Source organism: Beta vulgaris, chromosome 8 (assembly GCF_026745355.1).
Source record: "Beta vulgaris subsp. vulgaris cultivar EL10 chromosome 8, EL10.2, whole genome shotgun sequence".
Classification (NCBI taxonomy): domain Eukaryota; kingdom Viridiplantae; phylum Streptophyta; class Magnoliopsida; order Caryophyllales; family Amaranthaceae; genus Beta; species Beta vulgaris.
In genome coordinates, this window is record NC_079209.1 from 4,503,842 (window position 1) to 4,518,517 (window position 14,676).

At 38.4% G+C, this 14,676-nt stretch overlaps 1 protein-coding gene across 1 annotated transcript; it reads right to left on the reverse strand.

Annotated features, from left to right (window-relative positions):
* Positions 1–705: 705 nt before the first annotated feature.
* LOC104900742 (hypothetical protein) lies at positions 706–4,425 on the reverse strand. Its single transcript, XM_010688246.4, has 8 exons — positions 4,213–4,425; positions 3,631–3,729; positions 3,377–3,523; positions 2,144–2,452; positions 1,875–2,028; positions 1,500–1,623; positions 1,161–1,368; positions 706–1,048 (listed from the first exon to the last, which is right to left on the reverse strand). Exons 4-8 carry the CDS (start codon positions 2,214–2,216, stop codon positions 945–947), a joined length of 663 nt encoding a protein of 220 aa, XP_010686548.2. The 5' UTR covers positions 2,217–2,452; positions 3,377–3,523; positions 3,631–3,729; positions 4,213–4,425; the 3' UTR covers positions 706–944.
* Positions 4,426–14,676: the final 10,251 nt, after the last annotated feature.

Here is a 14,676-nt window from a genome sequence, read left to right on the forward strand (position 1 = left end):
CAGGATTTTGTTCAATGTCCAATATGTTTTTGATTTAAAGGAGAACATATCATCACTTTGAGCACTCATGATGCTAAAGGGTCCAAGATTTTGACCAAGGTAGAATACCTAAAGTCTCCAAAAATGCTCATGAACTTATGATGGCTATTAGAGATAAAAGTCTCTATATGTTACAAGGGCCTTCAATTATGATTTTTCATACACAATCCTGGTTTGGCATCAACACATCTCAAACGTCAAATATTTGATATTTCTACGCACAATCTCCAATCGGGTTCAACTAGTGACTTGTATGCATAATACTCTTTCAAGTTCATACGACAAGTACATGTATATAATTTGGTCCAAGGTGGAAATTGTTGAGTTGCGGCCCAAATTTTCTTTATGATACTTCTTGCCTACAAATTGTATGTCGATTTATATATGCTTTGCACCTTTGCCGCCTAACTTCACCTTTTAAATTGACAATAATCAGATAATTCTAGAACCTCCAGTTAGCCATTGTGTGTCTATTCACATTACTTCTATTGCCAAATTTTCATGTCTATTATTTTCTCAATTTCTGCATCTTTGCTTTCGCTCGACCACTAAGATAGCTGAAATTGACAGCATAATCTATAACAAATTTATGAAGTACTACCCGCATTCGTATTTTTTTTCTTTAATCCACATTTGACAAACGACACTACAAAGCAAGATGAAAAATAGAACACAATCAAAAGAGCATATAATATATTAACATTACTCTTTTTACCTTGACAGACGGAGAAACATTTATTACTCAAGCCTAAGCCCCATATGGAGAAGCAAAAAGGGCATATAGAAACCTAAAATTTTAGAGTTAAAATGACCTAAAACAGAATTTAAGCATGAAACTAAAAAGGCTAACTCTTGTCTCAACCGCTCAGCATATACACACATACAACTTAAGCTTTATCGTAGCATCAATCATAATAATCCAAATATTCCCGTCCATTCATGTACCCTGGACCTAGAGGATGACGAACACAGCAAGAACCACAAATAGTGCAACCTTGTTTAGCTTCCTCTGTAAGTTGGTGACATCAAAATTGTCAAAAGGATTGTCATTGTATCCTACTAATTATAACAACAAATTGATGTACAAGAGACAAAGTTAATTATTAAGTACAAACTTATACCTGGAAAAGGGGAATCGGATGGACCTAAGCGTTCACAAAAGACAGCAAAGACAAAATCGAAACCACACATATATTCAGCAAAGAAAATCTGAACTGGAGCATCAGGATCATCCTTGTTCTTAGCCTCAAAGTTCATATGAATAAGCCAACCCAGCGATGTATATGATCTTCCAGAGAAGCCAGGCTTCACAAACTCAAAGTATGTGTCCTGTAATTCAGCAATCATGGAAACATAAGGATATACAGTTGGGAATGGTTGGAAAGAAAATAATACAGCAGAAGGTATTTATTGTTGCCTTGTTGGTCAGAAAAAGAGAGACTAATTAAAAGAACACACACCTTTTTCTCGCTATTAAACAGGCTTAAGGCAGCAGTTGGAAGTAGAGATGCTGTCTCTTGATAGTGCTTGCCAAAGTACTTGAGTCCAGGATGCGAGAACCTAGGAATGAAGTCTTCCTCTTCACTATATTCATTTATATTTTTTGATGGGGGAGGAAAATAGAAGTAAATCAGAATTATGCTAACACTTTGTTATACTAATTTTCTAAGGATGAAAAATGTAATCAATTTTAGCAAGAACTATATTAAAGATCATTGCGAGAATTTTCAAACCAATCCTGACAAATTGCTGACTACAAAGACATACTATGGAACAATTCAACTTAAAAAAAGGCACCAGAATATATAAGCAATAAAGAGAATCCCTCAATATACCTCTTCCATACGAAATCGTATAGCTTATTGATTTGGTACTCCAAAGTCGTCCAATAATATTCCCTACCATTATGATAAACATTCAACAAGCTCTCACCAGGATGATGAATATTGTGAGAAGAACAATATAAGCAGCCAACAATCTTGGCTTTCTCTGCAAGAAGGTGGAAAAAGTTTTCTCATAATGATAATCACGAGTGGAAAGAGTACGAAAAAAAGACAGTACAAAAATTCTGACGTCAAATCATCCATGGTTCACAGTACGTAACCTGGTAATGAGCTGCTTGGCCCCAAGCAGCGGACACACGTAAGACTGACGACATTCCTGTTAGTTTTGATCATTTCAGTGAAAAAGGTCTGCACCGAAGCACCAGGTTCATCATTGTTTCTAGCCTTGAAGTTTAAATGCAAAATACGCCGCTGAACTGTAACCTGAAGCTAGGGGCCCAATTTCCACGAGCTCAAAAGATACTTTGTGAAATGCATTCCGTTTTTGTAAAGCAATAGTTGCATATTCTTTTCTACTAGCTTCAGATTCCTCATCAAAATCATCATCTCCCACACTTGACAATAAGTAGCTGCCCCAAGTTATCATAACAGACATCAGAATATATATGGGTACGAGAAACAGTCGAGAGCTGGTAACCTAGAGCAATATAAAAATCCAAGCTAACACGACTGATACTCATGAGTTTAGCCGTCTATTATGCAGACAGGTCACAGGTTTCCTGTCTACTGATCATGAACAACCTTGCCTTATTTCAGTACTGAGGGTGCAGAAAATTTGTTTTCGGTATGTTCACGGACAAGTGATTCTTAACACTGTCATTAGTCCATATACACAGACAAGAGGCCAAGAAAAGAAAAAAGAGGATCAGACGGGTATCTACTATGCATGACAAGCGAAATCTTATTTTGATGTGTCATTCTTATATTTTCAAGAACATCTGGAATCGGGTTCCCAATTACCTAGCTCGTAACAAAAGACTTCCTTATATAATCCCTCATTGTTTTCCTTAATTACTACTTGTAGGATACTAAAAGTCAGAATTTGGGAGGCTAAAATCCACTTAAAGCTGACCCTTGTTCTGTTTTCAACCCTCTACTAATGAGACCTTCATATTTCAGAAAGAATACGATCATTTACATACATGAAACCACAATTTTGATTACCAAACATGAACAAGAAGGGAGAAACGCAAAGAAACTATGGATAGAATGCAGAATATTGCTACTAGCCCAAAGCTCCCCTTTTGACGTTGAACAATTAATTCTTCCCTCGAGAAAATGGAAAAAATAGCAAAGTCCACAAATTTCAAAGTGAAAAAAATCTTCTTTATGGTTTTGATATTTGTATGTAGAGCAATAAAATCAATTCTCGAATTGACAAAATCGAAGCAAATTCCATTTCAAGCATCTCCTTAAGTGAGCAGCTAGATTTCAACTTCAAGCAATACTGTTGAACGCACTAATCAATAAAGCCTTACAAAAAAGAAGGTAACCTGGATACTCTCGGGTTGTGCGGCTGTTTGGATTGAAAAGATGAAAAACCAGGCACAGACAATGGTCGCAACTTGTAAGGGGAGTCACATTTGGCTGATGGAACCTTCATTCTTTTGCGGAAATGCAGTGTACGAGAGTCTCGTTGTCTAACCAAAACCAACAAAAACAAGCATGAAACAGAATCGGGCTTTAAGAAGATCAAATACCACAAATAGAGTATGTAGATAATAAAGGCCTTGAAAGAAAAGAGTACCTGAATTCATCACGTTTGGACCAATTTAGTGGTTTCAACTCGTAAGTGCAGCCAACTTTAACAAACCGAGCAGGCTTTCCTCTAAAATTATGTATTCGTCTGAACAAAGGTATGACCAAATTAGAGTATATTAACAAAAAAATCATTGGCTTATCAAATTCTCTATCTGAGCCGTGAAAAAAATTCAACAGAAGACAGAAACAAATCCACTCAGTTTTACGTCAAGCAATACTTGGAGTAACTCCCGTTATCGCAGTAAAAGCAAATAATGCAACCAATGATATAACTATCCAAGCACAAAACCAAAAATCATCGAGCACATAAACCAGAATCAAACGTTTTGCTGTATACTTTTCTTTCCAACCATTCCCAACTCTATACCCTTATGTTCCCATGATTGCTGATTTAATTTTTGCAAATTCCCCAATTGTCAAAAAGAAAAAAAAACCCAGAAACAAGGAATCAAGAGTAATATATTGCAACCACATAATTCAAGTTTATAATTCATCGATTCTTTTCAAAGACAATTGAACAATTAAACAAAGAAAGCAACTAGTTTACTAAAAAGAAAATAAAATATACCTAGTATCGGTGCCGTTAGTATATTTTGGATTTAATGAAGGCACACGCCGTGAACGACGACCCTTCCGTCCTTCCCATGAGGCTGCTCCATCATCCATCGCAATTTTTCAAACCCCTTTCGTCAATCTCTCTTTTTTGTTTTTCCTGAATCGATCATGTGAGAGAATCAAATAGATGTGTCGATGTGCGCTTTTAATCCTTCTAGTAGGAGTAGGTTTTGTGTCGTCTTGGCCTCAAATAGAGTTAATTTAACTACGCCCTAGAATTTCATCTCTATTCTATATCGGGGAAGAGGGGTAGGATGCCAAAATATTAGAAATTCCATTTTACTCTCATTACATCTCTATTCTAACTACTTACTTTAATTTAAAAATAAAAAGGAAACTACCTCATTAATATAAAAAATAAAAAAAGACATTACAAAAAGAAAACCATCAACAATTCAAATATCCCTAATTTATTAAATATAATTAGCAATTAATTTAATTTTCTACATTTCCTAAAAAAAATTTCTACGTACTTTCGCACGCATCGCGTGCATATAAAAACTAGTAGTAAGTAGTAACGCCCTAAATACGTATAATATACCGTATTTTTTAATTTTGAATTTTCTCTCCTTTTTTATTCACTTTCCCTTCCAAGTCAGCAGTGTTGGTGGCTGTAATGGCGGTGAAGGGAACGAAGGAGGGGAAGGAAAGAAGAGAGAAAAAATGGAGGTATAAATATATATAATATAAAAATACTGTATTTAGGATGTTAGTAGGAAATACTAGAGCGTCAAATAGCAAAACCTTTTAACTAAACTACTAAAGGTATAATTTTTCAATTTTTATAAGAGTAGAAATTCAAAGTTTGCTTAAAAAAATATGAAGAGTCTTTTTTTATCTTTTGTCCCACATTTAAAGAATAAAAAGGAAGGGTAAGGTTTATAATCATTACTCTTCCTCTACCCTTTGAGTTGTGTAGCAATGAGACTTTTAGTTGGTATGTGGTGATTCGAATTACCACACGCGCTCTCTCAACCCAGCCATGAGCTTGGGCTTTGGTTAATAAACTTAACTTAACTATTTTTTTGGTCAATGTTTTGTCAATATTTAATGATCGTTTTTATCAGTCTTACTTACGACAGTGATCTTCTCACGCCACGATTATCAGATAAGTTAATGATAATTGTTACTAGTTTATGTTCCTACAAACATCACTTGAGTTAAGTGAGGGGAGAGTTTGGATAGTGGATCACCCTAGTTAAAGATGGCCAACAGTGCGGGCCAGCCCAGCCCATCTCGTGGGTCGCATGGTTTGGGCCCGCAAAGCTCAAACCGTGAAATTGGTGGGTGGGTTGTGGGCCAGATTTCTTGAGCCTAGCCCACTAATGCCCGCTACTAAAACCGCCCAGCCCGGACCACCACTAGGGGAAAAAAAGGAAGGGATGCGCTGGAAAGGTTGCGTATTCTTCAAAACCCAGCCCTTCTTTATTGTAGGGCTGCGGTTTTAAATAAAGCGCAACCCTCTTTTACAGAAAGGGCTGCGTTTTTAAAGAAAAGCGCAGCCCTTTAGATAAAGGGTTGCGCTTGACTAAAAACCGCAGCCCTTCTTACAGTTAAAAGGGCTGCGTTTTTTAGTCAAGCGCAGCCCTATTGGGCCTTAAATTCCTTATATTCTATTTGCCCTAGCCCCTAAACTCCCTCCAATTCTTTTATTATCGCTGTTGAAACCCGCCCCCTCTCTCTCCTCCCATTTCATCTCTAATTACTTCTATAGTTCTCTGTTCTTTCTACATAAACATTCGCGATTTCTGCAACTTTCTTTCTCCTCCCAATTCATTACTCTCAGCTTGTCGTCTCACTGCAATTCTGCAAAATTCCCGCACCTTCCATCATCCTTTCACTCCGAAGATAAATCTATGGCGTCCTTCATTGACCTCGAAGATTCACCTATGTTTCACAAGCAGGTTTCAACCTTTCTAATTTTCGTTTGATTTGAAAATTTTCTGCACTTTTTAGTTTCTTTTTCGATCGATCTAAGTTTTCGGAATATGAATTTCACGAATCTGTCTTGTCGTTCCTCACATCACCGGCTTCAATTTGTTCCTTCTCCGTTCGTCGGCATTCCTTCTCCGTTCGTCGTTGTCCTTAAAGTTTCACGTTATTCCGTCTCTGTTGTTCCTCGTCGTCGCTCTTCGTTCCTCATCCGTCTCTGTTGTTGGTCGAACTTTGCTTAAGCAACACAACAACAACAAGTACGATAACAACAACTTCAGATCTATAATTTTAGGTTTTTTTTCATTTTCGTTTATTTTTTTCATTTTTTGTTCATTTTCAGATTAGTTTATTTTTTTAGGGTTATTTTTTTCATTTTCGTTAATGTTCAGATTAATTCATTTTCAGATCTATAATTTTAGGGTTATTTTTTTCATTTTTTGTTCATTTTTGTTAACTTCTGTTTTTATTTTCGTTCCCTTTTTTTTTTCTATTTCCGTTCGTTTTTTTTTTCATTTCATCACTAAGATTTCTGGAATAATCATTGTTTTGTTATATCTGTTATTTAATTTCAGTTGTATATTACATTATTTTGGTTGTATATTCATCAGAATCAATAAAAATCTAAATTTTAATTTCGATTCTGGATTTGGATTTACACGACTTTGGTTGTTGCTGCTGCTTTATTAAACTACATAATTTCAATTTTTTTATTTTTTCTGGTCTAAAAGGGCTGCGTTTTTGCAGCCCTTCACTTGTAGAAGGACTGCGTTTTTAGGTAAAAACGCAGCCCTTTTAAGCATGAAGGGCTGCATTTGAAAAGTGCAGTCCTACTTAAAAATTGAAGGGCTGCTATGGAAAGGGCTGCACCTAAAATACACAGCCTTAAGGGCTGCACCTAAAATACGCAGCCCTAAGGGCCTTTTATAGCGCAACCCTTTCCTTATTTTTCCATTATGCACGAAACCGGCTAGCCCGGCCCATGAACCGGACCATCCCAGTCCAAGTAAATATTGAACCAAATTGTGTATATTTTAATCAAATTGCATATATTATAATTCAATCAAATTTTAAAATAATAAAATTATTCATTAATATTAATAATTGTATATATTTCAATTCATTTTAAAGATTTTATGTAACAATAATGAATAATTTCAATGATTAAATAATTTTGAAAAAAAAATCTCATGCCGTCCCGCTAGTCCGGTCCAGCCCACTAGACCCACGAACCGCCAAAATCGCTTCCGGCACTATGAAAACCGGTAACAGACCGTTGTGGGCCAAAATTTTTCAGCCCGTGGACCAGCCCATCCAACCCATGAATTTCACGGTCTGGTTCTGGACCGTGAAAGCAAAGTCCCCAGCGTGCTACAACCCACAACTCGGCTCGTCCAGCCCGCACCAGTGGCCATCACTAACCCTAGTGAAGTTCATTCCCTTAGCAATTTTGAGAAGGCGTTTACCGCTTAATGCTATGGTTGCCTTTCTCGGAAAAAAAAAAAACTTCCCACAATTACTACTATATGCTAAGGTCTAAGCATTTCTCCTATCAACCACCCTCCACTAAAAAGCTACTAACAACTAATACAACAATTACTTCCTTGGACAATTGAATGAGACTCGATTATTCAGATAGATAAAATGGAGCAACACAAATGATTTAAAATCTATATTAATATTTTAAAAGATGTTATTAAACAAGAAACTGTGTTATGTGACGCTTTATTTTATCGTATTTACTTTATGTATTCTGCATATAATAATTAAAAATTGGATTTAATCCCTTAACTCGAAACTTATATATGATCCCTTAACTTCAAACTTATATATTAATTTTTTAACCATTAAATTAAATAATATTTGATATCATAATATTAAAGTATAATATTAATAAATATTATTTATGTTGTTGCCTGTTTGGCAATCGGCTGTTGGCTGTTGACTTTTGGCTGGTTTAGTTGGTTTGTTTGACTGGCTGGAAACTTTGGATGTATGTATTGGATTTTTAAGCTGGCTGTTTAAGCCAGTTGTTTGCAAAGTGTGGCAAAATTAATTGTGGATGTCGGCTGTTTATTAGAGAGTCTGTGGGCTAATAAGGCAACAACCAACTCAAAAAGTTGTTATCATTTTGACTTCAAAGTCACCTTTTCAACCAACCAAAAAACCAATAACCAAATACTTTTTTTAGCTGTTTGACCAAATTAAAAAGCCAAAAGCCAATAAAAAAACTATTTACCAAACATGGCAAATCGATCTAAATGAAAGAGATTAATTCCTTGATTGGTTAAGATTACAAGCTAACGATATATCCTAATTACAAAGCTGATTCTTAGGAACTAATTATGCACATTTCCTAAATACAAGGATCATGAAAATATTCTATATTTACATATACTCTAACACACCTCCTCAGTTGAAGCGGGAGGATGATGAACGCTGAGACTGGCCCGAAAATCATCAAAGAGGACCAAAGGAAGACCCTTTGTAAAAATGTCAGCTATCTGATGTCGAGATGGAACATGGAGAACGCAAACTTCACCACGGGCAACCTTCTCACGAACGAAATGAATATCCATTTCAATGTGTTTAGTACGTTGGTGCTGAACGGGGTTGCCTGATAAATAGATAGCACTCATATTATCACAATATACCAAAGTAGCTTTGCGGATGGGACAATGAAGCTCCAAAAGGGGATTGCGTAACCAACATGACTCGGAAACAACATTTGCCACCCCCCCTATACTCGAATTCGGCGCTAGATCGAGAGAGAGTAGTTTGTCGTTTTGACGACCATGAGATCAAATTATCTCCCAAAAACACACAATAACCAGAGGTGGAGCATCGGATATCAGGACAACCACCCCAATCTGCGTCAGTATAGAAGATAAGGGTGGATGTGGATGATGGAGACCATGGGTCAGTGTACCTTTCACATACCGAATAATACGTTTGAGGGCATGCATATGTTCCTCCATAGGATTATGCATGAAGAGGCACACTTGCTGCACTGCATAGGAGATATCTGGGCGAGAAAAAGTGAGATATTGCAAAGCTCCAGCAAGACTCTGATAATGAGATGGATCACTGTAAGGGTGCTCAGAAGTGGCACTGAGCTTGGATTTTGTATCAACTGGAGTAGGAGTGGGTTTGCAAGTAGACATACCAGCACGCTCAATAATGTCCTTCGCATACTTACTTTGAGACAAAAATAAGCCACCTGCATGACGAGTCACAACAATACCCAGAAAATAATGCAATAATCCTAGGTCTTTCATAGCAAATTCAGAACCAAGTGAGGTCATAATAGACTGTCGAATAGAAGTGGATGAGGTAGTGAGAATAATGTCATCAACATATAGAAGGAGATAAGCCACATCAGTACCCCGCTTATAAATGAATAGAGAATGATCACATTTGCTATTAATGAACCCAATTTTGGCAACATAGTCAGCAAACCTACGATACCAAGCCCTAGGAGCTTGTTTAAGGCCATATAAAGACTTTTTCAGGAGGCAGACATGATCAAGATACCGAGAATCTCGATAACCCATAGGTTGATGCATGTAGATTGTTTCATTTAAATTCCCATGCAAGAAAACATTCTTCACACCCAATTGATGCAAAGGCCACCCCTTCGATAGAGTCAAGCTAAGCACGGTACGTATGGTGTTGGACTTGACCATAGGACTGAATGTTTCTCCACAATCAATGCCAACCTGTTGAGTTTTCCATCACCTACAAGACGAGCTTTATACCTCTCAAAAGAGCCATCAAATTTTTCTTTATGAGCAAATATCCACATAGAACGAATAACATTATCATTAGGAGGACGAGGCACTAATTCCCAAGTCTTATTCTTAATTAGAGCATTAAATTCATCATCCATAGCCAATTTCCAAAGGTCACGGAGGGCCGACACGGGATTTTTGGGGATAGGGGACCGTTCATCATGGGTGATAAGAGAAAAAATTTGTTTGGGTTTACGTATGCCATGTTGACTTCTAGTGACGGGCCGAGAACCAAGATTGGGAGGAGGGGAAGGAGGGATATTTGTGGAGGAGGGATGATGGGCCAGAGAGGGGTATGTTGGGCTGCGACCAGCCGAAGGGCGACTGGGCGGGGAGACCGAAGGAGATGGGCCAGCTGTCTGGGCCGAGCCTGGCGCGCCTGGACTAGCGTATGGGTGTGACGCGGTAGAAGAGGAAGAAATGGGTTGGGGGACACTAAGGGCCTGCTACGACGAGCTGGGCCAGTGGGGCTAGGGGGAGCTGGGCTGGCGATTTTTGAAGTTGGGCAGAAGGTAAGTCCAACACAGAAAGGGGGTGAAAACAATCATAATAAGTAGAAGGAGGGGAATGAAGAGAAGCAAAGGGAAATTTGTTCTCATCAAATATGACATGTCTACTAATTATGATTTTTCGGGAAGATGGATCATAACACTTGTACCCCCTGTGATTTGGTGGATAACCCAAGAAAACACATGGAGTGGATCGGGCTTGGAGTTTATGAATCGTTTGAGAAGGATAAATGGGATAACATCAACACCCAAACACACGAAGATGATCATAAGAGGGCTCTTTATTGTAGAGAATTTGAAGAGGGGAATGATAGGCATACATCTTATGGGGAAGGATATGAAGGAGATATGTGTCCATGTGAAGGGCATGATGCCAAAATGTGTAGGGAAGAGAGGAATGAGCAAGGAGGGTACGAACAACATTGTTAATCGTACGGATTTTGCGTTCGGCTTTACCATTTTGGGAAGAAGTATAAGACATGAAAGACGAAAGGAAAGTCCATTATTGTGACAAAAATCCCAAAAAGGTGCATTATCAAATTCCCGACCATTATCACACTGTATATTTTTAATATCCCGTTCAAATTGTGTGCGGATAAAGGCTCTAAATTGTAAAAAAAATAGAGTAAACTTGTGACTTTTTAGACATGGGAAAAGTCCACACATAATTAGTATAATCATCCAACACAACAAGATAGTAGCGATGACCCATAGAACTCAAAACGAGAGATGTCCAAAGATCACAATGGATAATATCAAAAGGCATCAAAGTACTAGAAGTAGAACTTGAAAAAGGTAATTTCACATGTTTGCCAAGAGGACATGAAGAACACATGTCTACATTGTCAAGTTTATTACATTGAATAAGATTTTTATGCCTAAGAGAAGCCAAAACAGAAGATCCCGGATGGCCCAATCGAGCATGCCACAAAGAAGGAGCAAGAGGAGCAAAAGTTGAAGGGGTATTAGCGTGGTGGTGAGGAGTGGTGATAGGATAAAGGTTACCCTGACTCTCACATCTCATGATTGGTCTCCCCGTCTGAAAATCCTTCACAGAAAACCTAAAAGGATCAAATTCAACAGAAACATAATTATCAGTGGTGAATTTGCAAACGGATATTAAAAATTTAATAAGCTTAGGGGCATGGAGAACATTTTTGAGAGCTAAAGGAGGGTGGGGAGAGGATAAATGTGAGTCACCATAACCACAAATTGGAATACTCTGGCCATTTCCGACTACAATACCATTTAAATTGCTCGAGTTAAAATAAGAATTAAAGTTACCTTGGGAAGAAGTCATGTGGGAAGTGACCCCGGTATCCATATACCAATTCGGATCTTGCGGATTGAGCCCAAGAGTATGCATGGCAGCTTCAATGTCAGCGGGAACCGGCTGGGCATCAACGACATAGGCTTGAGGATGTGCCCAGCACCCAGAATGCTGGAAGGAGTCTGCTGGCTGTGGTAATTAGGCGTAGCCCGAGAGTTAGTGGGGTATGGACAGGGGGGATAGGCCTAAGGAGAGTAAGGAGGCCACACCCCCCCACTGTGGCTGCTGGAGCCACGGCTGCTGCTGAGAGGCAGCCCACTGCTGCTGCGGTGGACCGCCACCACGACCACCACCACCGGCACCCTGGCCACCACCGCGGAGGACTGCCGGCCACCACCACTGCCGCCCCCTTTGGAAGAAGGTGAATTCTTTTTCTTATTATTTTGCGGGCCTCGTTTTCCACCATGAGATGGACGGTTTTGAGAGGTGTTGTCCGGGTCATTTAGGGAGGCAACCATGGCAGTGGAGGAGGAGCCCAGAGCCGTTTTCTTGGCTAACCCCGCTTCCTCAAGAACAAGCATGGACCTTGCTTGATAGAAAGGAGGAAGAGGGTCACTTTGATGAAGTAACGTCCCAATACCATTGTAGGCGTCAGTGAGTCCCGCCACCATCTGTAAAACGAGACGGTTATTAGAAACTGGAGCACCAACATTTTTCAATTGGTCAGCCAACATCTTCAAACGTTGACAATAAGTCGAAGCATTCGAAAAATCCTCCATAATAGTGGTGGAGAATTATTGTTCAAGAGTGACGGCACGAGATGATTTATTGTCCTGAAAAATATCTTGGAGGCGTTTCCACGCCGCTTGTGCCGTGGAATCGGGCTCAAGGATGATATTAAGAAGGTCCTCAAAAATGGTGGCATAGATCCATTTTAATACCGTAGCGTCAATGGTGGACCATTCGTTCTTCTCTTCATCAGTGGAAGGAACTTTGGTGGTAGACGAGGGAATGATATGATGAATCACCCTACTTGAACGAGCATGGATTTTGAATAATTCCGCCCACGTGGAGTATTGCACATTTTCCATGTCTAAGATAATAGGAACATTGTGACGAATGTTCGAACTAGAAATAGAGGAGAAAGAGGGAGATGAAGAGGGAGGACAAGAAGATGAAGAACCGGTCATGGTTGCCGGCGAGAAAAAGAAGGCCGTGGGCTGGGTGGAGGCTAGGGCACGGCGGATGCTTGAGAGGAAAATAACCCTAGCAAATCTGATACCATGAAAGAGATTAATTCCTTGATTGGTTAAGATTACAAGCCAACGATATATACTAATTACAAAACTGATTCTTAGGAACTAATTATGCACATTTCCTAAATACAAGGATCATGAAAATATTCAATATTTACATATACTCTAACCCTAAAAGCTAGTTTGTAGGTCTAATACGCGTCCTAGCTTTGAGCTTTATTTCACTTTAGGGATGGAAATGGATCGGGTTCGGGACGGGTGGAGCATCACCCGCATCCACCCGATGCACCCGATCCATCCATCACCCGCATCCATCTCCACCCGAATTCATCCATCAATTTTTCACCGGGTGAAACGGATGGATCGGGTGATTAACGGGTGAAATCAAATAGTATATTGTAGAAATAAAGAATTTAATAACTAATTATGAAGTATCCAACAATAAGCAGTAAAATAAACAAATTATCCAACAATATTACAAATGGCTGATTGCAATAACAAATATGAAGTACTAATTGTCATTAATCACCAATTACCATACAAAGTGTAGTATCTTAAACAACATTTTAATATCAAAGAACATCATAATTGTTTAGTTGTGATTTGTGAATAAAAAACAAAAAATAAAACAACCGTATAATCCAAGAGAGGCAACTATTGTCTACATCAACCCAAAAATTGCTATAACAACAAGAAAGAGAAGCATAATTGAGGCTTACATACAAAAGAAAAAAAAACAGCAATATCATTCAAACAAAAACAACAGAAGATGTATGAGTAAAACAAAGCAAATCCCCTTTCTTATTCTTAACATTCACCACGATTCATTTGAAGAGGTGGCCCAAAACTAGATCTAACTCGAAATTCTTACAAAAAAATAATTAATTTTACTTGACAAAGTAACTTAAGAAGAGTTTAATTAACTTATTTGGCTTCTTTTTCCGGCGACAATTAAAGAGGAAGACCTGAAGAGAGAGAAGGAGACTAGAGAATAGAGATGGTGGCTGGGGAAGTGAGATAGTGAATGATGTTAAGGTTTTGGGAGTTAAAGGGTTATATTACCATATGGTCTTTTGGGCTATGGATTTATTAAAATGTTATTAAAACAATTATATATATATATATATATTTTTTTAACAAAAACGGGTGATGGATCGGGTGATAAACGGTTGGTGGGTCGGGTGATGGATGAAAAATCTCACCCGAATCATCCGTTTATCTCGGATTTTCACCCGCTTTCTTAACGCGGGTGGACCGGATGAGCTGGTCATCCGCTGGATATTTCCATCCCTATTTCACTTACCTGTTGTACAAAACATGATGTAATCCTCAAATTAGATTTTTTCTGTTGTTTTTAATCAAGTTAGCTAACATTTTTGCAAAACTTCTCACCTCCACAATTAGGATAAAGACACCTATTAATTTGGCAATATAGAAACTCTGAATAACAAATGCACCAACAGTTGAGGCGGTTAGGCACTTGGGCCTATAGAAAGCATAGAATCCTTATCTTTTTCATACAAAAATGAACCATAAAATGGTGTCACAAAACCATGAAGACACGAATTCACCACAATCTAACCCAATAAGTGGACAAGTGTCCAACCCTTTTAACACGTCAACCCCATATTCTTGTATTTCTACCCCCCATCAACTGCA

What these genes read in the sequence shown, in the direction of transcription:
- LOC104900742 (XM_010688246.4), bottom strand. Translation starts at nt 2,216, where the DNA reads ATGATCAAAACTAACAGGAATGTCGTCAGTCTTACGTGTGTCCGCTGC. An exon ending in GCCAAGCAGCTCATTACCAG is followed by an intron (nt 2,029 to 2,143) that starts GTTACGTACTGT and finishes ACCTTCTTGCAG; the next exon opens with AGAAAGCCAAGATTGTTGGC. An exon ending in TACGATTTCGTATGGAAGAG is followed by an intron (nt 1,624 to 1,874) that starts GTATATTGAGGG and finishes AAATGAATATAG; the next exon opens with TGAAGAGGAAGACTTCATTC.